This window comes from Lepeophtheirus salmonis, chromosome 12, assembly GCF_016086655.4.
Source record: "Lepeophtheirus salmonis chromosome 12, UVic_Lsal_1.4, whole genome shotgun sequence".
Taxonomy (NCBI): Eukaryota; Metazoa; Arthropoda; class Copepoda; order Siphonostomatoida; family Caligidae; genus Lepeophtheirus; species Lepeophtheirus salmonis.
The window spans coordinates 9,706,210-9,729,200 of record NC_052142.2 but is presented as its reverse complement, the minus strand read 5'-3'; the positions used below and the strand labels follow the sequence as shown (position 1 = coordinate 9,729,200).

The following is a 22,991-nucleotide window of genomic DNA, read 5'->3' as shown; positions in this document are numbered from 1 at the left end:
AAATCTATACTATAAATAAACATTAAAAAAATAAGATTAATATCCCATCCCCTCATATAAAAATCAAAATACATAAAGTACCCAAAAAGTCAGAAATCTATAACTATGTCTCTATAAATTGTCTATTCTTATGTCTATTGAAGATCTTGATTATGCAATTTAAAATTTAAATATATTTTCAAGAATTTCTAGGAAAAGTACCTGGTTTTCTCTGTTGTTGCAACAACTTAACTTATTCAATCATTATTCATTGGTATGCATCAATAAATTATTTAAACTATTCCTGAACTCATCTGACGCCGATTAATGATTACTTTGATTTCTTATAATTTTTTTGTATACATCTCCCAGATTGATACAAACTCAAGAAGTTTTTAAGACAATTGAAGAAGGATTTGGTTGCTACTCTTGCTTATACCCAGAAGATAATTCAATCACAAACAGTCTAATTAGCGCTTTGATTCACTGACATATTAACTTCACGTATAATATGAAATAAAACTCTAAAAACTTTTCCATTAGAACCCATTATTTGATTATTTGTATCACCAATTAAATAATCACTTTTTTTTACTACGTGATTGCACATTCCTATTTGTTGATTGTGGAAAATATTTGAATTGGACTAAAATCCAAATTACAAATAATACACCAGACATTCTAGAGTAATTTTTAACTGAACAAACTAGCCCATGTTTAAAAAAAATTTACTGTACTCCAATTCACGTGAAATTCGTTTGAACTTGTTTAGATATAAATTATAAAAAAATCAAACAGACTATAAATTATCTTGGAGCTCCTTGTCTGTAATTACCTTGTAAAAGTTATTTATCTAATTTGAAATTTATAATGTAAAATGTAAAACCTGACTGTGGTTTCAAAATATGCAAAAACTTATTGGAATATTATAATGATGAATAAAAAAACTATTATTTGTCAATTCTGAAAGATAAACTCAACATCATCACTAATTATCGGAACCAGTAAGTACTGAAAGAGATTGCAATATTAGTTCAGTAAATGAGGATATATTTAATAATATAAACTTGTCTATAAACCAAGCTGAGATCCTAATATTTATTAAAATTACAAAAATATATATATGTATATATAAATCTTCTGGGTCTTTTGGACTTCCTTTCGAGTTTTTTAAGACTTCTGATTCGCAATGATGCTGGAAAAAGGTATTTAAGGACATTTTCAATAAGGAATTTGTCCTAGATTTCGTGGGTGAAGGGATTTTGACGATGGACCTAAAAAAAACCCAAAAAATAGTAAAGAAATAAATAATTACCATCCAATCTCTCTGCTGAATACATCATTCAAATTTTTTTCAGGCATTTTAAATAGAAGAATACAGTATGTTTTACCACACATCATATCTCTTGATCAGAAAGGTTTCATGTCGGACAGATATTTGCTAGATATTCCGCAGTCAATACAAGATGCAATGGATCATTGTTTGTCAGGTAATAAAAAATTTGCAACACTTCTAATATCTTTCGACAGCTTATCTCATAAGTGCATAAATCCAATTAATGGATTTCCAGTAAAATTTGTAGATATTATATCGGATATTCTACGACATGCATCGACGAAAGTCGATATTCCAGGAGCAAATTTCAAATTTGCAATACACAGAGATGCCAGACAAGGAGATTTGTTATCTCCAACCCTGTTCATAATCGGTATTAATGATTTGTGGAATAAAATAATGCTAAATAATGTAATCAAAGGTCTGCAAATCAAAAACTGCCTGTTAAAATCTGTGCTCTATGCTGATGACCTTACCTTGTTTCTTACAGGATCAGAAGAAGAAATCGTACAGTACATCAAAGCATTGTTCTAGACCAAAAAAAAATTCCAAGATATCTGGGGTATATCAATAAATATTAAAAAGACACAAATTATCTCGAATTGTGATCGTGAATTAGAGTTTTTTCGGTGAACTAGACATCACTCGATCAGCTACCCTACTTGGCGCTGGGGTCTTAGCAGATTCTTTGGAAGCTACGAAAATAAATGAGGTAAAAATTATTTAATCACTAGAAAGGAGTGTTATAATTTATATGAGGATCCCTTTAACTCGATACAAAAGGCTAAAAGCACAGGATATATATCAACTTCCTAGAATCTTCCATTTATTAAGATATACACCCTTTTCCAGTCAAATAAATCAAGAAATAATCAAGATAAGAAATGGTCTTGCATCGGGTAACTCCAACCCATATATTTGACAAAACCAGAATAGAAGCTTCAGTACCGGATTGGGGCATTGGCCCCCCTTGTAGTAAAACAGTGTGGAAGTCATTGAACTTCTCCTGGATTAAAAGGATATTTCCAAATAAATATTTTTGGCGATAAACATTAAAAACGGGGTTTTGAAAGATACTGGATGAGATTGATGGGGCTTGGAATAAATATGAATCTGGCACAGCTGGACCCGTTAGTAATTATGAGGAAGCCGTTCACAGACTCACACCAAAAATGGTTGCAATATAGAATTGCGATTTTCTCTTTATATATCAACAAATCAAAGGTTAGTGCCGATGAGCGCTAGTGTCATTGGTGTTAATCGGAGCTGGAATCGTCTTTCCATCTTCTCTTTTAATGCCCAAAAATACTCTTCCTTATCCGTATGGTGGAGCATATAATGTGGTTGTGAGTCCAGTCCCTTCTGACTGGCTGATTGCAACATCCCCCAAACACTATAAGGCTTTTCAAAATGAGTTTATAATTGCAAAAGTCCAAGGAATTATAGAGCAGTGAAGGTTGGTGAAAGAAGAATTCCATCATGCCTAGAAGCTTACGTGTCCCAGCAAATACACATACTAAAAAACTTTGAGAATTCGAGGTTGCCTTCGAAAAAGCAGGTTTTGCACTAAAAATTAAAAGTTTATCAAAAGTCTTTTTTACGACCGGCTCGGTTCTGCTCCTTATGTTTATTTTTGTTTTTTTGTCTTCTTTTACATTATGCAGTCATACTGTCAGTATGTATGTTAGTGCTCCGTTGTATTGGGTGAGGAATGAACACACAATAGTAATGGTCCATGGAATACTTTTAGATCACTCTTGAATAGCCGGCAGGAGCGAGTGAGAGATTGAATAGGTGAAATATTTGATATCCAGGTTATGCTTGTACGCCTTCTCAATTCTGTTTCTCCTTTTTCTTTTTCATTTTTCTCTCTCCCAAAAATATTTTTACTTCTTTAAGAGACTAACTGGGAATGGTTTTTTTAATTATAAAAGTTATAAAATATTACAATTAGATTTGTTTAATGTATATGAAATAAGTAAATAAATATATCTATACATATGTATATATAAACATCATTACTAATATACAGTAAGGTGAAATGGGAAAGTTGAAACATGTTTTACTGAATTAATTCGAAATAATTCAAATTAGACAAACCAAAGTTTTACACAACAGACATACATCATTTTACCAATAGTCAAACGAGTTAAAATAGAAGTTCACAGTTTGTGACATGTTTTCCAAGCAGAAAAGTGCTGTTTCTAAGAGTGGGAATCGACTGTTTAAGCAGATATTGACAAATTCCCTTGGTGAAGAATCCAAATCTAACTACTTTTTTATTGAATTTGGCAGGTATTGTTCTAATAAAGCTCTTATGGGTCTCACATGTAGTGCTGATGAATACTGTCGTAGAACAGATAAGGCACTATCACGCATTCTTGGTGTCAAAAAAAAATTGCTGATGACATCCTCATATCTTCTTTCAATTATCACTTCATATCTACTTCTCATTCAACAAATTTCATTAACCGGGGAATAGTTTAATAAATAAGTCGAATTCAAGAGCAAACAGAGTTCAGTTCCATATTAACAATGGTATGTGATGAGGATAATTGTATTGTAAAATTATTTCCACTATATCAAACAAAAATGAAATGTTATAAATATATTTCTCCATACATATTCGCAAATGGAGATATTCACAAGTAATAACAATATTAGTAGAATCTCAATTATTGAGAGATAACCTCGAATGAGATTCAAAATTATGTTCAATATCTCCTAATAGGAGTCCAAATAAAGTAGCGAGTTTTTGGGTACTTGAATTAGTGAGCTTCAATCCTTGAGTCTTTTTAAAATCTGAACCTTGTCGAACTGACTAAGAATTTTAGTCGAGTTACGAGTCCTTCTCATTAAGCTCTGTCAAATTTGAAAATTATTTTTCCTAGTCCAAATCAAGCCCTCGTGGAGTTATAAATTCCAATTTAATAAGAATTATGTTCAACCCGTATCGGATTCTTTAGTTCAGATTACTGAGTTATAATTATAATTAATTGATGCTGGTATAAAAGTAATAATATTTTGTTCACGTCACTCTATATATTGAATGTAATTAAAGAAAACTCCAGTGTTACCAGGTGGGTTTTATCAAAATCTATAGAGCGTTTTGACGCTACGTCAGAATAAAATATAGCACAAATAAAATAAAAAATATCAAAATCTTTGCAAAAATTCTCTAAATATAAACTTTTTAAACAAATAACATATATAATGATAATACATATTTTATAACAAAAACAAAATAATAAATGAAAAATTTCATAAAATACTCCAAATAAATAGCTAAATATATTACATTTTCCTCGGACTGTCCATTTTCTTTTGATTGATTGTACTTTTATTTGATGCTAAACGATCAAAACCTTCATTTGGGAAATCATATGAAACACATTTTTAATATATTCTGTTGTGGCTATATCTTATATACAGTAATATATTTACTTGATTTCTATTAATCTTGATCAAATATACTTGGTTAAGTACTCCATGAAAATCTTTTTTTTTACTGAGTAAGTTTTTAATTAATATTCAAATCGATCATACCGTCGTATTATCTATATCAAAAGTTATGAAGGCACTTAATAATAATCAATAATAGTTATCCCGTGTCAATTTTTATAATAATGATAGTTTATATTGCAAAATAGTATAAATAAACAGTTTTATTATTATTTTCATTATTTGAAAAATACTTTGTATGCAAATTGTACTTTTAATAGGACACTTGTGAAAATTCGTTGGTCATTTTAAGTAAAATAACATAATTAATCATTTATTTTGTAAATTATATCTTTATTTCGACCATAAGGATTAAATAAATTCAAATTCAAAGCTAATTTTGATAATATAAAATTAAGAAATCAACAACAACAAAAATTTACATTCGTTACACGTTTGTAATTTCCTCTATCATTTCATAAGTCATATCTACTTTACTCTAAAAAAAAAAAAAATAGCCAAAAGTTGGTAAAAAAAGAGTGTGTTTCAAGTATTGTCTAAAGAGTAATCTGTATCCTAGTCTGCAGCCTAGAATAGCATGGGCTATTACCAGAGTTGCATCAAATAAAATGTTATTTAAAAAGAGGGTGTGGGTTTTTGGAGATGTTATCTAATTCAAAGAGTGTTCCTTGCCTTAATATATGTTTTTATGTACGAAAGCTGTTATCATTTTTCTCTTTATCTACTTTGCGTGAACATTGAAAAGGTGCACTCAAATAAAGCTCTGAATATTGGATCTAATGGATCTTTACTCTTTTCTTTATTTATATTTAGTTATTACTACGTAACCAATACAGTTTTTGACTGTATTTACAATGAACAATTATTTATTTAATATGAAGAGGATCTAAATAAATATGCAAGATAATTAATGAAAATTACGAATATAGGCAGATTCGAGTATAGTATTAAAAATAAATCTTAATATTTGGTTTTTTATATTGTTTGTACTATGTAGGTTTAATTGATGATAACCTCGCCCAAAATTATAGAGGCCTCATTCATCAGTTGGGATTACAAGTTTTCCTATAAAAAAGGTGTTATATGCCGTGAATGGATAACGTTATTGCTTTTGATTTATTGATTATTTCACTGCTTTCCTCCATACCATTGAGACTGAATTAGAGTGCTCGGCGTTGTAATCAATCGTTTCCGATCACCAGAATTAAAAAACAAAAAAAATACTTGGTATTTTCGAAATAATTCGAGGAAAGCGTTGCTATTATGTTCAGACCATTAGCGAGACAAGTCACATTCAACATCATTTCGAAATTTTGCTTATGGTTTACGACTGATTTTATACTATAAGCTGTGTCATCGATAATGTAAACCTTTTGTTTCTTGCCAAAGAAATCTGAGCCAATAACGTGATAGGGATAGGACTTTTGACTTCAATTGTTCTACTTTCAACCTAAAATTAAATTAGGGCAACTTAACAATGACCATATAGAGGACCAGTCAATACTGCAGTCATTGATATAGTTTTGTCCAAGAAAAGAAGATAATCATTTTCTACAGTTCTTTCGTAAACTTTGACGACACTACTTTACTTAGGGACTCCAATTACTTTGTGATGGTGTAAGAAGAAGGATATACCAATATAAAGTTTAATAAAATTTACAAGATTTGGATGGCTATCAATATGGTGTGCGACATTGCAAGGGAACTGCATCTTGTTCATATCTGATATAAAATTAGAAGCATCAGGACTTGATTCAATTAAATTCTTTGAATAAAGCCTTCTTTCTTATTTTCAATACAGTTTTTTTATGCTGTAAAAATGGGAATTTGATAAAGGCTTGGATTCCAAAACCACAACGGTTATGGGATATTTTTTTAAGCTTTGCCATAAATCTATACTTTATCTCCTTCTTTATCGACGAAAAATGAATTAAAATTATATAAAACAATTATACATTGAAATTAATGTTTTTAATGTGAAAAAATAAATTTAATATTTATATTTATTTATTTCTTATATTTAAAATATGTGAGAATTTTTCATAAGAAAAGTATGTAATATTGAAATCGTATGTCCAATACAATATAGAATAAATACACTATTGTATGATACAAAAAACCTTGTTAGACTAAGAATATAGAGTTTAGGATCGACTCCAAAGTCATTCTTGGATTTTTTTTTAGTAGATACAGAGTAAGATATGTGTTTACTTTCTTTCCTACCCTCTCAGAGCTGTTCGCAATAGACGCCATGAGAACTAAGCTGCTCTTCTTCTAAACATTCTTCAATTGTCAGGGGTACCAAGATAATTTTCGGTGTCTTTTTTAACATACCAGTGGACAGTATTATTTTCCACTCTGGGTATTACATTGAAACTTTTGATATGATTATAATAAATTTACAAGCCCAAAATCGACCCTATATTTTTTTTCCCGACATCACTAAAAATCGACTAAACTATCGTAAATATCAGTTATGATTTCCATCCATCTGCTAGATGATATTTTTACCAGCTGGATAAGTAAAAAATAAGCTAAATATGGCTTCAAATTAGCTAGCCTAATAACACTGATTCAGAATACAATTTATTTGTTGTTATATATATATTGGTCATTTTTTCAATTCTTTGAAGCAATTTTGGCTATCCTATAGAAATACAAATGTATAGCTACGCTGTTCTTATAATATTACTATTATAATAGAGTATCAAATAGAATACTATGTAGGATTATAATATTATTTTATACATATATATACATAAATAAATGGAGTTCATTTTGAAAATTGTAAAGAAATAATATGATATAGTCTGGCGATACTTAAGAAATAAGTAGCATTTAGTATGATAGACTTATTTGGAACTACCAGATGATTTTGAACCTTTTTTTTTTTTTTTTTTTAGGGGGGTAAAGTTGTGTAATTCAATAAATGTGAAAACGTGAGAGCTCTAATGACGTGTTTGATGTATCTAATTAAGTGACGATCTATTTTGTCTTACAGAAATTTAGTTAAAATAATTATTAAAGTAGGTTTGCAAAAAAGTCAGTTGTTAAAAAAACTCTTTTATAATTTTTTATCTTTTCAAACCCATAAGGTATCCAAAAGTATTACACAGGGTGTTAAAGAGTTTTTTTGTTTTTTTGAAATTGTAATATTTCAAATTTTCTAGTTTCTTTTGCTATAACATTCCTAAGTTCAAAAAAATGCTTCATTTCGTCTTTGTCTCGTCATATAAAAAAAATCATTTAGTGAAGTCATAGCTGACGAGATTAACACTGGAGAAAAGGTACTGTTGCAATTGTTGTGCTTTACAACTATTCCCTGTCTCCCCTGCTATAATTTAATAGCATTTTTCATTTTTTAGAAGTTGATTTACCCGAAGAAGGAGAAAAGGGTGTTTTCTACTAACAACTTCATTATGACTTCAATATTGAAACAGTTTAATATGTATATAATTAAATTAATTTTTTTATAGCACCTGAGATCATTTCGATGGAGCCCATCACGTTAGCATCGGATATTTGGAGTGTTGGCGTTCTTGCATATGTTCTACTAACTGGCTTTTCTCCATTTGGAGGAGAAAGTGATCAGGACACTTTAAGAAATATCACAATGGGAATTCTAGATTTTCCACGTGAACTTTTTGAAGGAGTATCAGAAGAAGCAAAAGATTTTATCAGAACTTGTCTTATTAGAGATATGAAGTGAGTATTATTAATGTTCAGTCTTTTATTGAATGAGGTATATAAATTTAATATTTCAGAAAAAGACCAACAGTTCGACAATGTCTTGCATCACCTTGGCTAGTACAAAATTCAGAACCTCCTTCACCCTCTCCATTAATGTTGAAAATTCCAACTCCTGATCCACCAATGCAAACAGTTTTTACCAATGACTCTTCTATTGGAAACAATATTGGTTTCCGTATATCATGTCAAACATGTCGTGATCGAACAACTGAAAGAAGACGTTATTTGTCAAAATCAAGGGAAGCCATTTTTGAAAAAGTTGCAGCTAATTCTAACCTAAGAAAAAGTCTAAGTAAGAGTAAAGAAAGACTATGTGATGTACGACTCTCCTTTAGCAAATCAAGGGATTTAATTAATTATCCAAAGAAAAATATGCCAAAAGGGTCTACAAAGAATAGAGAATTTATTGGTAGCAAAAGAGTTATAAATGGTGAGACGAATACTTTCACACAAGAATTGATTCATATAAACAAATCATCGGATGTGGATTTCAACCTTACGTCCAGAGAAAATTCCATTCATTCATCAGAAATAAATGAAGATTGTATCAATTCATTTTCTTCACTTAATAGTAAAAAAGGACATGTTAGTAGTATTAGCTCATGTGAAAATAGTATTCAAAATTTAATTGTTCCTGAAACTCTCCTTGAAGTATCCGAAGATGAAGAAGATAAATCGTTGAAGACAATTAATAACCAGACAATTTACGAAAAAGAAAATGATAGAGGTATTCAACCTTGGAGAGATGAATTAGTGAAATACACATCTCAAAAGCATACTCGCGTGGCAGACTTGATTGGAACATTCGATACAACGTCTAAGGGGCATAAACCTACATATAGAGTTAGAAGAGGATCTTTACAAATGAATATTGACTCATCGTTATCAATAATTGATGAAACCCAGTTTTCTGAAGGTAAAAATAATCATAAGCACACTTTTAGTAAAGATTTAAAACTCCAAAGAAGAAAATCTGCATCTGCCATTCCCCCACTCAGAGAGAGTATTAATAAAGAAAAAGAATATGAAAAACTCAAAATTATTAAAGATACACATTTAAATACCCCCAACTATGATTTAAAACCATACATAAAAGTTGGAAGCAAAAAAAAAAGTAATAAGAAAGACGAAGCAAAATGTAAATACATGAACGAAGAAAATGTAGAAAAAAGCAAGAACAATAATATTAAATGTCTTTCTGCAACAAATATACAAATAGATGACAGAGGACTTAAAGGAAAGTATAACTTCAAAACATGGGATTATTTTGAAATTGACCATCCCAAGGCTATTACCGACAAAAAGTTGCAACAGCTTAAAGCAAAGTACGCCCGCAACACCAACATAAAGAATAATGAATGTCCACACTCCTTTCGAATTTTGTCATCCCATGATATTTCAGATAATACATTCTTCGAAGTCCATGTAAACCCACTCACAAGTGTAATAACTACAAATACAATATTCAAAGATGAGATTGACTTGAAATGTCGAAGATATTCAACACCACTACTACATCAGGAATCTGGTTTTGACAACTACGGATACAGTAGATATCGTCACCGTTCTAACTCGATACAATCTGAAATTTCCACTGTAAATCCGATTAATCGTATGTGTAATGGAGCTTTTAGTCGTGCTTTTGAACGTTATTCACTAGCAACGACAAACTTAGAAGAAGATTCATCGAGGACATATATGTCGAGACGACGATCAAATCCTATTCTAAAAACTACATTTACCTAAAAGATATCATACGAATAAATCAAATTAATAAATTGGATAACTAAATATATATATATTTATTTATAAGTTTATAAGTTACTACATTGGAACATCGTAATTAAATAATTCAGCAATATTTCCAAGAAGATTCCTTTCGACATTTCATTGGACATTCATACAAAAGGGTGTCATTTGCTGATACAACCGAAGCAACAAAATTATTAGGTTCAATCTTTCTCTGTGTTGGAAAAGGAGATGTTCTTGCAAAATGAGCGCATGAATAAGAGTCATGGCTTATAGAATTCCACTTCCCCCAAGGCCATAGATATCTGAAAAAATAAATAAATATTGTTCTTCCTTTTAAAAATTAAAATTATGCAGTTAAATTATCAATATAGTGATTAACGTTGAATTTCTATGTATATGTGTACTGGTAGAGCTAGGATTTGGAGACCTATAACACGGATATTCAAAATATTTAATATTTTTTAGTTGCTTCATATTTTATATTTAATCTCACTCGCCTGCGTTTACAACTCTCATAGATAGAGGGAGAAAAAAGAAAAGAATATAAAATTGTGCTCGGGGTTTTAAATCCAAAGCATTTTAAGCTTCCGAATTTTGTTGTTGTTGACAACCTGAATAGTGTTATTTTTTATTTACTTAAGAAGTTATCATTATTTTATCATTCTTGAGAAAAGAACATCTTATTATAAAGTGTAAGATCGAATGTGGGTGCTCATAAATAACGGAGAGTATCCCTGATTATTTGTTGGGAAGCTATAAGTGTGAATTCCTTTTCGACTCAGAGTAGATTTGAGGATAAACAACAGAGTAATTTTTTTCTATATTCTTGCTAGATACAGAGTAGAATGTACGTTAATTTTCTTACACTTATACTTACCCATATTTTATCTAATAAAATGTCATGAAAGCTAAGCTGCTCTCCTCCAAAGCATTATTCAAATTGTCAAGGTTACCATGTCATTTGTTTACATACCCAAAATGCATATGATTTACAATCCTAATCATTGTACAAATTGAAAAGAATAAAGATTTTACAGTCCGTATTTTAGGTCTCCAAATCCCACCTTTATATATTAGAGATATATACATTCTACCATTAAGTTTAATAGGAACTTTTCAATTATCACATTACAAATAATATAAATATAAAATTACTATTGAATTATTTTCCCAAAATAAACAAATTTAAGCCTATGTATACTTATATTGTAAGTTTTTTAAACTATAAACTAATGAAATTGTTTAATTAAAAACATAAAATTAAAGTATTTCAAAACATGACTGTACTATATTATGATATCCCCAGATACCAGAGAAATAGAAAGGTAGGCTTTTTGAACTGAATACATACCCTGACCATTCGTTTTTACAAACGAAATGATTTTTGACTATTATAAAGGTGGGTTCACAGAAGTGTTTATGCACTCATTTAGCGCACATAATTTCTCAGTTTTTATTATTATTATCCTTCATTCCATCTTTACTTTAATAGCTCCTTCAATTTTTTTGGACCTTTTCACAAAACCTCTCCTTTTAAAATAGTTTCAAGTATTTTCTTATGATTTATTCGCTTCAAGAAAGAAACCGTAGGGAAATTATATATTAGAGGAGGTGTTGATTGAATTGGAACAATTTAAACTTTTTAATACTGGAATAATTGAGATTTACTAACAAATTGAAATCATATCAGGCAATTAAAAGCAATTGAAATTACTTTTACGTGATATAATAAACATAGAAGAGAGACAAAAACATTAATGATTACTTCATTCGATTTAAATTTAATTAGGATTCTTCGTCGGGAAACAAAAAGTTCATTTCATCGCTCTTCATTACATCCACCCTGGGAACACTATATACATGGACAGTGCACGTATATTTAGGAAATCCATAGGTTGACATTAACAATCTTCTTCAGTATTTCTACGAAACTAAAAAAAAACTCTTGAATTACATTAGATTATGGGCAGGGGGAAAAAAAATGATGGTAGCTCGTCTTCTATTTTTTGTTCTTGTTGTCAACTCTTCCCTATTATTAAGATATTTGTTATTCTAGGAAAGTACAAGGTTATTATGGACCAGGGAAGGGTAGTACTTGGAGCTTGCGAGTCAGTAAAGAGCGAAGAGAGGTTGTACAGTGAAAACTATATAGTCAGATTCGAGGATCGGAGAAATATTCAATGAATTGAAACAATAGAAATATGTTACTCCTCACCTCCTGTATTTATTGTATATAAAATAGCAATAAACAACACGTACATTTTAATCATATGAACATGCATGTTATGACTTATAAGTATAAAGTAATCAATAGTGCATGAAAGATGAAAAAGTAACACTGAAAATTTGTTGTAAGTTCGTATTGAACTTGGAGTAGAATTGAGTCATTTTTGTCTATAGCATTGATAAATATGGAGTGGGTTTTTTGTTTCTTAGATGTTAAATAGTGTTAATTTAATAATACGACTTGACAGTTATGCTGCTCTTTTCCCAAACATTCTTCATATTATCATTGTGACTACACTAATTTTAATGAATGTGTTTATGTATTGTATAAGGATGTTACTTTGGGTGATATTGGAGATGTTATTAAAGATTTTGGAGAGATAGTTGTACCACCTAGGGAATGTTACTTCTAAGACGAGAGATTTAAAGGTGTGAGGAACATGAATTTTATGTTAAAGGTTACATTAAGGTATGAAATATTTTATTTTATTCGCAAAAAGGATTTTGAAACCAGAATAACCTATGCAGGGTAAAATATTACCTGTGCAAAATGTTATCAGACAGAACATTATGCGAATGTATCAACCAATTTGTAAAATGGCACTATCATATGAAGATGATCAAAAAAATAATCCCAACGTCATTAACTAGGATTAATTCTGAAGAAAGTGTTGAAAAGATGGTTGTGAGCAACGGGGTGGAAGAAATGAAAAATAATTTGATCATTTAGATGTAACAAATAAGAACTATACTGAAGCAGGACAAGACATTATGAAGAAAAACAAGAGCGAAGAAAGTGAAAAAGAAATAGCAATGGAACTGAGAAAACCTAAGAAGCCTGCTTTAAATGAGAGTTACATATTGGAATCACGTATGAGATCAGGATCCATATCGAAGAGAGGTCGTCCTGCTACGGAATGGTCTCCTAATAGCAAATACACTCCTAAACTTCATAAAGATTCAGAGTTGTTACATTATTAGCTGGTCCTTATTTCTTTAACCTTTAATCTAGACAGTATGCCTTCTAATACTTTAGAAAATAAATCGATTCAATCAACTTTATTTGACTTCTATTAAAGACCATGTAAGTTGGATCTCAGAGGACACATTGGAATGAGAAAAGTGATATCGATAAATGTGAGAGGTGGAAAAGAAAGGAGAACCAGACATGGATTGACGAAAACAATTTGGAATTCAACCCCTGGCATAATTTGTGTACAGGATATTCGATCGAGAGTGTCGTCTACTTGCAACAACTAATGTCCTTTCTGCTTACCTAGTAATTGTAACGTTTATAACACAGCTTTAAGTCCCTCACGATGAGATATGACTTTTATATCCAAGTCTATAGGAACTTCAATGCTTGTTAAAGAATATTCACATAAAAGCCACTTGCACAAAATGAAAGTATCTATGAGGTTTTTGAATTTTATGTCATCAATGCGTATGGGCCTAACGTCAAGTCATCCTCTTTTTTTCAAGCGATTATAAATAATCAAAAAAAGGGATTCACTGGCTCTAATCTTGATTGGTGAACTAAACATAGATATTGACAAAAAAAAAAAAAAAAAAACTTACCCAAACTTCTCGTTCCTTCTGAAATTAATACATGAGCTCAAGTTGGTTGATGCCATTAAATTGTCAAGCCAAGAGGACGATTGAGTTTCATGGAGGATGTTTAGTAGTTCTCTTCGTTTAGATCATGCTTTTATTTCCTTGTTTCTTTTTTCGTTTTTGAAAGGATCCTCCTACCAATTCGAACCATCGTCTGACCACAAGATGGCAGAATTATACTTTTTCCAACAAGGAAAGTTTTTAAAATTCCGAAGTGGATCTTGGAATAAGAAGAAGAAAAGGCATATATCACTAATAAATTAAGAATTTTATTTGATCCATCTTTCTCCTGCAATAAGCTCGCCAGAATTTTCCCAAAAATTATTCGAGATACCACACTATTATATACAAATTTAAAAAGAAGAGGGAGACACAGTTTCAAAAAGATATATATAAAAGTTAATAAATGACAGCTCTTTATTTGTACGAACTATTACAACAGATACTTTTAACTTATTTCCAGTGTCTGAGATATCAGAAGAGGAAATATCCAAGAAAGTATCAAACGAAGGCAGCCCTATGACAAAATTATGATTGGAAAGAAAGAACTCACAGATCCAAAATTGATACTTAATATTTTTCATGACCATTTACAAAAAGTTGTTGGTGGCCCTAGAAACAACTTTCCCAAGTCAAGAAGAGGAGAAGATCGCTCTGTGTTTTCCTATAAAAAATTATATTGGGAAACATATAAGAATGATAAACACTCTGGTCCACATTGCATCAAAGATAAAATGTACACTCTTTGTGCCAAAGATGTGATGCTTTATCTTTTAAATTCAAAACCTATATGTAAAGGAAGGGTAAGCTTCCCCCATCCCTTACCAGGGGAATAATATCCCTCATTCCAAAATAAGGAAAGGAACAAAACTCAGCCATTAGAGACCCTTGATAATTTTGAATAAATCCTATAGGATATTGGCAGGTACTATTTTTAAGCAAATACAACCCTTTCTAAATGAGAAATTAGGGCCTGAGGAGAAAGGTTTTCTTAAGAACAGAAACATTGCCGATGTTAGTAGAAATGATCAAACATCTACAGATTCGTTAAAGTATTGATGAATCTTCCTTTATGAGAATCGTCATTTCGTAGATTTTTATGCTGATGATCTCCCCCTCATGGTGAAAGCAAATTTGAAGCTCAACTGGTGAAGATAATTGATGTTCTCCTCACTTTCTTTAGTAGGTTTTCATTAAAATTAGGAGTGAAAATCAATGGGGACAAAACCTCAATGATCCCTTTAGGTCAATGGAAACCGTTACCCTTTATGTTAATCAACACCTTTAAAATGAGCAACAATGTTAAAATTTTGGGGATTGTATGGAATTTTGAAGGACCCTGTCCCTCCAATCGGTCGAACTTAATTTCTTTTGCACAAAGATCATGCTAGGCATGGCGTAAATTTAACTAAAAAAAAACGAATCGAACTGTAGAATAAGAAACTTGTTTTGCAAATAATATATGTTGTGTCTGCTGTCCCATCAGTTGCTGAGAATGCAATGAATGAGAAAGAAGTTTGGTTGAAAATACTTTTTCATAATATGTATATTTCCGCGAGGGGGGTTTATCTTTACTGACCGATATTCTTCTAAAGATATATGGGAGTTTATTTATTGATATTAGTAGAAGGCCTCAATTAGAATGGAGACAATTTATCACAAAATTGTCAGTTTATGACATTCTTATGTTTGCTTCTGTTATCTCCAATGACTCCATCAGTGCAATATCTAGTAAATGGGCAGCTGTACAAAGAATTTTTTGGTTTAAAACTCCGATATTTGATACTAACAGTACCTTTGACATCATCCAACAGAATCAATATAGAATACACTTTTTTTTAAACCTTCCGGGACCTGAGGAGCTGGAGAGGATTGCTTTGGCTGAAAACACCACTACATTTATCGACCTAAAATCCGGTTCATATTTTAATAGTGGAATAGTGTTGACTTCCGAACCAGAAAACCTGTATAAAAAGTATATATCGTTGTTGAGCCTGCCAGTACCTTGGGAGAAGATAATCTTTGCTCACTCCAGGGCATTCATAACAAGAGGAAATTTACTTCACAGTTACAGATCTGCAATGGTCTCATTGATTTCTTCAAGCCTTGAAAAGACTATGCAAAAACGTTACACAATAAGTGCACGTTTTTTATAACTGTCCCGTTCTTTTGATTGTCCAAATTTTTTTTGAAATTGAATTTGAAAGAAAAAAAAGTCGAATGTCTTAAAAAATTCTTTTTGATTCGGCATTACCTTTACAAAGTTAGATAATCAGACAGTTCAAAAAACATTAGCGAAAATAAAGTCAGACTGTGTTGTTGCTGTTTTAGTATGATTAGTTTTTTGTTTTTTTTTCAATTTGAAAAAAACAAAAACATTATTCAAGAACAACATTGGTCATTCTACTTACCAACTATTATGGAAATTATATATTTATGAGTCATATAATTGTGGGCATTTGAACTTTATGTGTCATAGAATACTTATACTCTAGAATTTCTTTTAAGATAGTCAAAAACTACAGTACCAATATATATTTATCATCCATGCAATATGCAATCACTAGGTTGTCCTCATCCTTGATAGTGTAAATCCTTCATTTAAAAAGATTTTTAGCTGCTACTTGTACAATTTGATTATACAAGTTACAACTTGTAATACAGAGATACTTGTAAACAACATATACAATATACACATCAAATGAATTAAAAAAAGAATAATTTGTTTCATATTTAAAGTGAACTTTTTTTAAAGCTGTTCTTGCAGTTTGTTTGGAAAAATTTCATCTATAACGGTTTATTTAGAAAAAAATAATTTATTTTTATTTTTTAAAGCATCATATGTATTATTCCGATATACATTCTTTTTATTTACCTGTCCTGTTTTTGAATGTCGCTCTTATATAATAGATAGTAGGATTTACAAAATATGTCAATCTACTATAATTAGGATTGCAAGAAACAGTTGATAGAAGTACTTTGATCAGTATTACCAATATTTTCATTAAAAAGTAGATTATAAATAAAACAGAGGAACTAGATAAAACTAGATTTTTAACTACACACTCTTTTAGTATAAATTTCATAGTAATTTTTTTTTCATTCGTAAAAAGGTCCAAAAAACATTTTTGAGTATAGCAAACAATGGGCTTCAATTTAAAGGCATGATGTTACGTAACATTATTGTTGTGTCAGTCCTTATTTATTTGGTCCAATCCACTCTTAGGACCGATCCTATCAGTCTTTGGGACTGATCCTTCAGACAGTAAGTACTAGAACTGATTAAAAAGATAAAGTTGAGTGATGGTATCAAGAACTGAATCATTTTTAGGATATGCATCACTGAACTGGACCAGACAGAGATTGAACCTGACGGGACTGCAGTCTTTAGTTCTTAATGAGGATCGACACTTTCCAACATTTTCTGGATAATATTCTATATCTATTTCTTCAATTTCAACCATTTTTTCCCCATCCAATTAGTATGTCACTATTTGAAGGAACTTTTGCCATACACACTTGTTTTCAATAAATTACCTGTTCCGTCCTAAAAAACCTGGAAATTTTAAGCTTGGGGCATTAGCTTCATTTGTTATTGCCAAAATTTTAGTATTTATTAATTTTTCCAGAAATGTCAAAGATATGACATAAAACCCTAATTGTTACTCTAGGCCTTTCACGATCACAAATACATATGGTTTAAATATATAATAACCACGTTTGCGTGTGCTCAGAAAGAGATAGAATAATTGTTTCTAACAGTTACCATATTATTTATAACATCCTCTCAAGTTTAATTTTACGCACGATAAGGTCCCAATTTATTTGGTTAAGAAGTACAATTGGAGTAACTACAAGTTATATAGAAGGCTGAGAAATACTCTCAAAGGAGGATACTATGTTAGATAAGTTCGTTCTATCAATAAGGACACGGACGTTGTTATTTGCTAAAAGGCCAGTTTATCTTGTTCCTTCCACACCATTCTTCAAGGAGCTAGAAGTTCTTTAGAAATATGAAATCAAAATAGCATTGATAAATTGCTCCTATGCTGAGATCCATCACTTATAGTTAAGAAAATAAACAGAAGAATAAATCTGAACTACAGAATCGATTCCATTCACCCAAGAATTTTTTTTTTTAACAGACTCACATCAAAAATAGCTTCGTTATGGAAGGTCAAAATTCTCATTGTTCACAAATAAGTACAAGGCTGATCCTGAAAATACACTGTGTTCCTTCCATCGAAGAGAAGTTGAGACTTCCTCACATCTATTGTATTATTGTCATAAAGTTCCACTAATAGAAATGATAGAGAGTTTAATAAAAAGAGAATATCATTTAAACCTTACTCGCTCCGATTGGTTCATTGCTACATCCCCAACATATGCTGGAGATGTAGCAATGAATTAGGCAAGATCGAGAGCATCATACACGAAGTGCAGGGGATCTGTTATACTGCAAGGTTTAAACTTAGTGCTGGTTTTTTTTTGTCTACAAATGTATGATTCGAGGTATATCGAAAAAACAATGCAAAAAGTTTATGATGCACCCAGCAGTGGATGGAAATATGAAGTTGAATTTAATAATAACAGATTTCTTTCTTTCAAATTCTCAGCATAAACATAGCAGGAGTAGTCCCACACCTTCTTTAGTAAAAACATCATTGGAAAATGAAATTAACATGATGACCCTTCACTACCGCACTTCATTTATCTTCTTTTATTGTCGGATTAATTATATATTATTTATTTTAGACACACCTGCTTGCTTTTTTCAAATCGAAGTTCTACATGTTGTTCTTTCCTTGTTTATTTTTCTTATTTTAGTAGTGCTGTATTAAATTATTATCGCTCGGTCAAAATTAAATAAAAACACTTTAATAATAATAAAAGTGTATGTTTATGTTGCTAAAAAAAATCCTAAAATGAACCAACCTTAATTTGTATATATCGGTAACTAGTGTACACTGCATATAATATATACAGCAGATACAAAGATATATTAAATATAAATGACAATCCCATTTTTTTATCTTTTTCTCATTCCAAAACTTTCTTTCTGACTTCAAAAAGTTTTAAAATCAGACTTACAACAAAACTAATCGAATAAATATGTCACCCAAAACTTAAAAATAATTTTTTAGTAGAAAAACTATAAAAATGTAATTATATTTTTTAAACAGATTAACTCAATTAATTAAATTCAACTAAAAAAAATATTGATTATTTTTAATTAACTTTTGTCTTAGGGAACGTAACATAGAAATTTACCTTTTTAGAAATCCTTGATCTGGACCATATGAGTTTCGAGATGCCCAAAACAAGCTGTCTTTAGTTGCAATTTTGAAAGAACTAAGTACCATATTTCTTTCTAGTTTGCCTAGTCTTAGACCCCACCCAGATCCTAGTATTTCAATAGAATGAGCTGGATGATCTCGCATGAAATGAAATGCCTTTTTTCCATGCAACCATTCAGATACTGCATAAAATTCACGCTCGTTGATGCGAGAATCAAGGTCTCGACTAACATATATATCGACTTGAGGATCCAAAATTGGAAGAAATCTCCAATTCATAGGGAACACATCAGAGACATCTCCTTCTGAAGGAATATTTTTAACATGACAAAGATCTATTGATGGATTGGAGCAAGTTAAATTGCAGAGTTGATCCATAAGAGGATTATCAGCTTCTAAATCATAATACAATCTGAAAATATATGTTATTCATGTTTGTATGAAATACAAAATCGAAGTATTTGAATCAAATGTTTATAATTTAGTAGAAGGTTGTTAAATATGCATATTTAATCTTCATTAGAATACATAATTTATTCAATTACAGTTACATGAAATATGACCTAAAACGAGAGTTAGACTTTTTGTTGTGGAAACATGAAAAGTTAGGCTGGAGATATAAAAATGGAAACAAAATTAATGGTTAAATATATTGAATTACTCAGGGTTATAGAAAGCTTGTATGTAGAAAAAAATATATATATGAAAGAAGCGGAGGAAGTGTTACTCGGGATCCATAAGTATTCTAAAAATTCGAGTATAGTATATTATAAACTGTCTGAATTATTAGGTGGATAAATTAATATTCAGAATATCTTGAATAAAGGGTGGGTTTTAAAGACTACAACAAATTAGCTGTCATCATAATTTTTCTACAGGAAAATCAATTGAAAAATCAATGCTCAGTTTTAGATATGAATACGAGGAGAAAACTAAGATTGTTAATGGAATACCAGAATCCAAGATGCAAGTTTTACTCTTCATGTCAAATGGAAGGACAAACGTTTACGGATTTATTGAATTTTTTTTGCTAGAATTAGGTGCCTAGATTCCTCCATATCAAAGGTTTTAAAATTAGGATGATCCCACGCTTATCAAGAGATCACCTGTGCCAAATGCCGTTAAATGGAATGCCCAAGTAGATAAGATGAGAAAATTTTCACCTTTTGAGTCAATCGAAGTTGAAGAAAAAACTAAGAGTTTTGATGCATCTGTTGTTTCGAATATAAGTGATGCTTCTGACTCTTATGAAAAGACTTGAGGAAATATAATAAATTAACATGACACTAATATTTTAGTGAATACTGGTCGAGGTAATACAGATAACGGTTACAAAAAGCAAGCAAATAGCTCAAATGTAGAACCAAGCCTTGTCACAGCAAATGGGAGAAAAATGTTAGAAAAAGAGAACGTTTTTTGTCTACATTTTGGAACAAAGAAAATGCCCTACAGTTGATAATTTGAAGCGAAAAAAAAAAAAAAAAAAAAAAAAAAAGATCGTTAATATACTACAACACATCAACTTGAACAAAGTCTGGTTCTACTTATAAAATAACATCTTCTCATTCAGGAATGCCCCCTAATAGTATGGAAACTCCTTTAAAAGCACAAAATAATTAAAAACATTTTTTTTTTTTTGAGGAAATGAAAATAAAAAATATTGTAACCTTAACTTTTACATCTAAAACAGTTCCACACAGACTTAAAGGAATCATAAGCCCATTTTTTATGATCCTAAGAAGAATATAGGTTGAGAAGATAATTCTCCCTAACCTCTAGAGGAGGAAGGGATTGTACATCAAGACATGAAAATAATCTTAGTAATAAAGCCAGATATAATATGGTTGTAGCATATGAAGTCTAAGGTATCCTCTTCTTGTTGCATTTCATACTCTTTTTGCCTTCCATTGAATCGCTCAAGCTATTTTACTGGATCTAACTTGCACCTAGGTATCATCAGACTGGTATGTAAGTGTTTGAGAAGTTTTTAAAAGTATTAAGCAATATTCCAACAAGAGTTTAGGTAGAAATGGCCGACTCGAATTTATACATTTTATAGATTTTTTGTTTTTTGTTTTTGAATCCATTATTAATAGACAGAAGAAAGATGATTCTATTCTAATTAGGGATTTAATTGTAGACCTTGAAAAACAGAAAAAATCCCACCCAAATGTAACTATACTTATCCATGAACTTAACCTAGTCAATCTGTTCATAAATTCCGATGTGAATGAGAATGTATCTTCGAGGTTGGGTAAAAATTCGTCAAGAATTGATCATGCCTTTGTCTGGAAGAGTATTCTAAAAACCCTCAAATACACTACCAATAGATTTGAACCTTCTTTTGTTCACATACTGATCAACTTGGAATTTTACACCATTCCTCTTAACAAAAAATTCAGAATACCTCATCTTCATATTTGAAGATAGATGGATATGTGGTAGTTAATATATTGGGTGTTGAATGGACCTACTACTTCTAATTAGGTAAAAGTAAGCTCGAAGGCCCGTAAGTGGTGTCTCGAGTGTAGGAGATTTAATTTTCAAAAGAGAATTGATTTATTTAATACCAAAATTGATCCCACAGATTATATACATTGCTACTACTGTCCCTTCTGTGAGTCATGAGTAATTAATGGAAGAAGATAAATGGTTTGGTACATTGTTAGATAAGCGTTACATCCCCTCCCTAAAGAGATAACAGTCTCAATAAGGAGTAGAAATTGTAGTAGTAGTTAATGTTTTATCTAAAATCTATGTTGAAATTTTTATACGCTTCTAATGCTTTTAGTTAAATTTTGTTTGGCACTGAACTTTCAAATGACAGCATTCTCTATACATCAAAGGAATGGGCAGTCACTCAGAAAAACATCTGGGAAAATGTTCCTTATTATAATTAATTAACACAGTCGACATCATTAGCCAAAGCCTGAACAAAAAATGTTTTTTTTAAAGAATCATCGAGACCCAACTGAGCTTGAAAAAATATCTACAGACGAAAAGTTCCTTACTCTCCATGACCTATAACGTAGCTCTATTTTTGATAAATGTAGATTCTTCTTCCCTTTACAAAGAATGGCTGTATATCAACTTCCACTAACTACTTTCTGGGAAAGGAAGAGAACAAAAAAAAAAAAAAATGAAAGAAACTACCATTTCAATAACTTAATTTTTCTTAATTTTTATACAAGTTTAGAAGGTTCCCAGTGAAAACGTGAATGAATCTGTAAAAATTCCTTCAATTATAATTTAATTTATATTTGCTTATGTGTATTTTATTATTTATATGGACTTATTTACATATTTCTTTAAAAAAATTATGTTCACCTATTTTGGTTGAGAATAAATAATAGTTAAGAAAAAAAAATACTTCTTACAACTCTCTGTACGACATGAAAAGTTAAAGTTAATTATTCTTCACTTAAAAAGCAAATTAGTTGATTATATTTCCTTTCATGGGTGTTTTATGCTATTTTATATTATTTTATGTTATTTATGTAAAGTTATAGTTTCTTTCGTTTTCTTTTTTTTAATGAGCATTTTACTTAAATTTTGTGATAAATAATGAGGTTACA

The 22,991-nt window shown here is 30.5% G+C and overlaps 2 protein-coding genes and 1 long non-coding RNA gene across 9 annotated transcripts in view; 1 reads left to right on the top strand and 2 right to left on the bottom strand.

Annotated features, from left to right (window-relative positions):
- Nucleotides 1-11,473, top strand: part of LOC121127345 (uncharacterized) — a 44,013-nt gene extending 32,540 nt beyond the window's left edge. For all 6 annotated transcript variants that reach the window (XM_040722691.2, XM_071891928.1, XM_040722692.2 and 3 more), the window contains 2 exons: nucleotides 8,254-8,482; nucleotides 8,542-11,473. In XM_040722691.2, the coding sequence (XP_040578625.1) occupies nucleotides 8,254-8,482; nucleotides 8,542-10,273 (1,961 nt within the window). In that variant the 3' untranslated portion in view covers nucleotides 10,274-11,473. The remainder of the gene's footprint in view (nucleotides 1-8,253; nucleotides 8,483-8,541) is intronic.
- On the bottom strand, nucleotides 1,013-5,265 carry LOC121127351 (uncharacterized). Its single transcript, XR_005867803.2, has 2 exons — nucleotides 1,792-5,265; nucleotides 1,013-1,253 (listed from the first exon to the last, which is right to left on the bottom strand). It is a non-coding gene; the product is annotated as an uncharacterized lncRNA (long non-coding RNA).
- The window catches only part of LOC121127346 (uncharacterized), a 46,174-nt gene continuing 33,488 nt past the window's right edge, over nucleotides 10,306-22,991 (bottom strand). For both annotated transcript variants that reach the window (XM_040722696.2, XM_040722695.2), the window contains 2 exons: nucleotides 19,391-19,828; nucleotides 10,306-10,581 (listed from right to left, as the gene is read on the bottom strand). In XM_040722696.2, coding sequence (XP_040578630.1) covers nucleotides 10,380-10,581; nucleotides 19,391-19,828 — 640 coding nt within the window. In that variant the 3' untranslated portion in view covers nucleotides 10,306-10,379. The remainder of the gene's footprint in view (nucleotides 10,582-19,390; nucleotides 19,829-22,991) is intronic.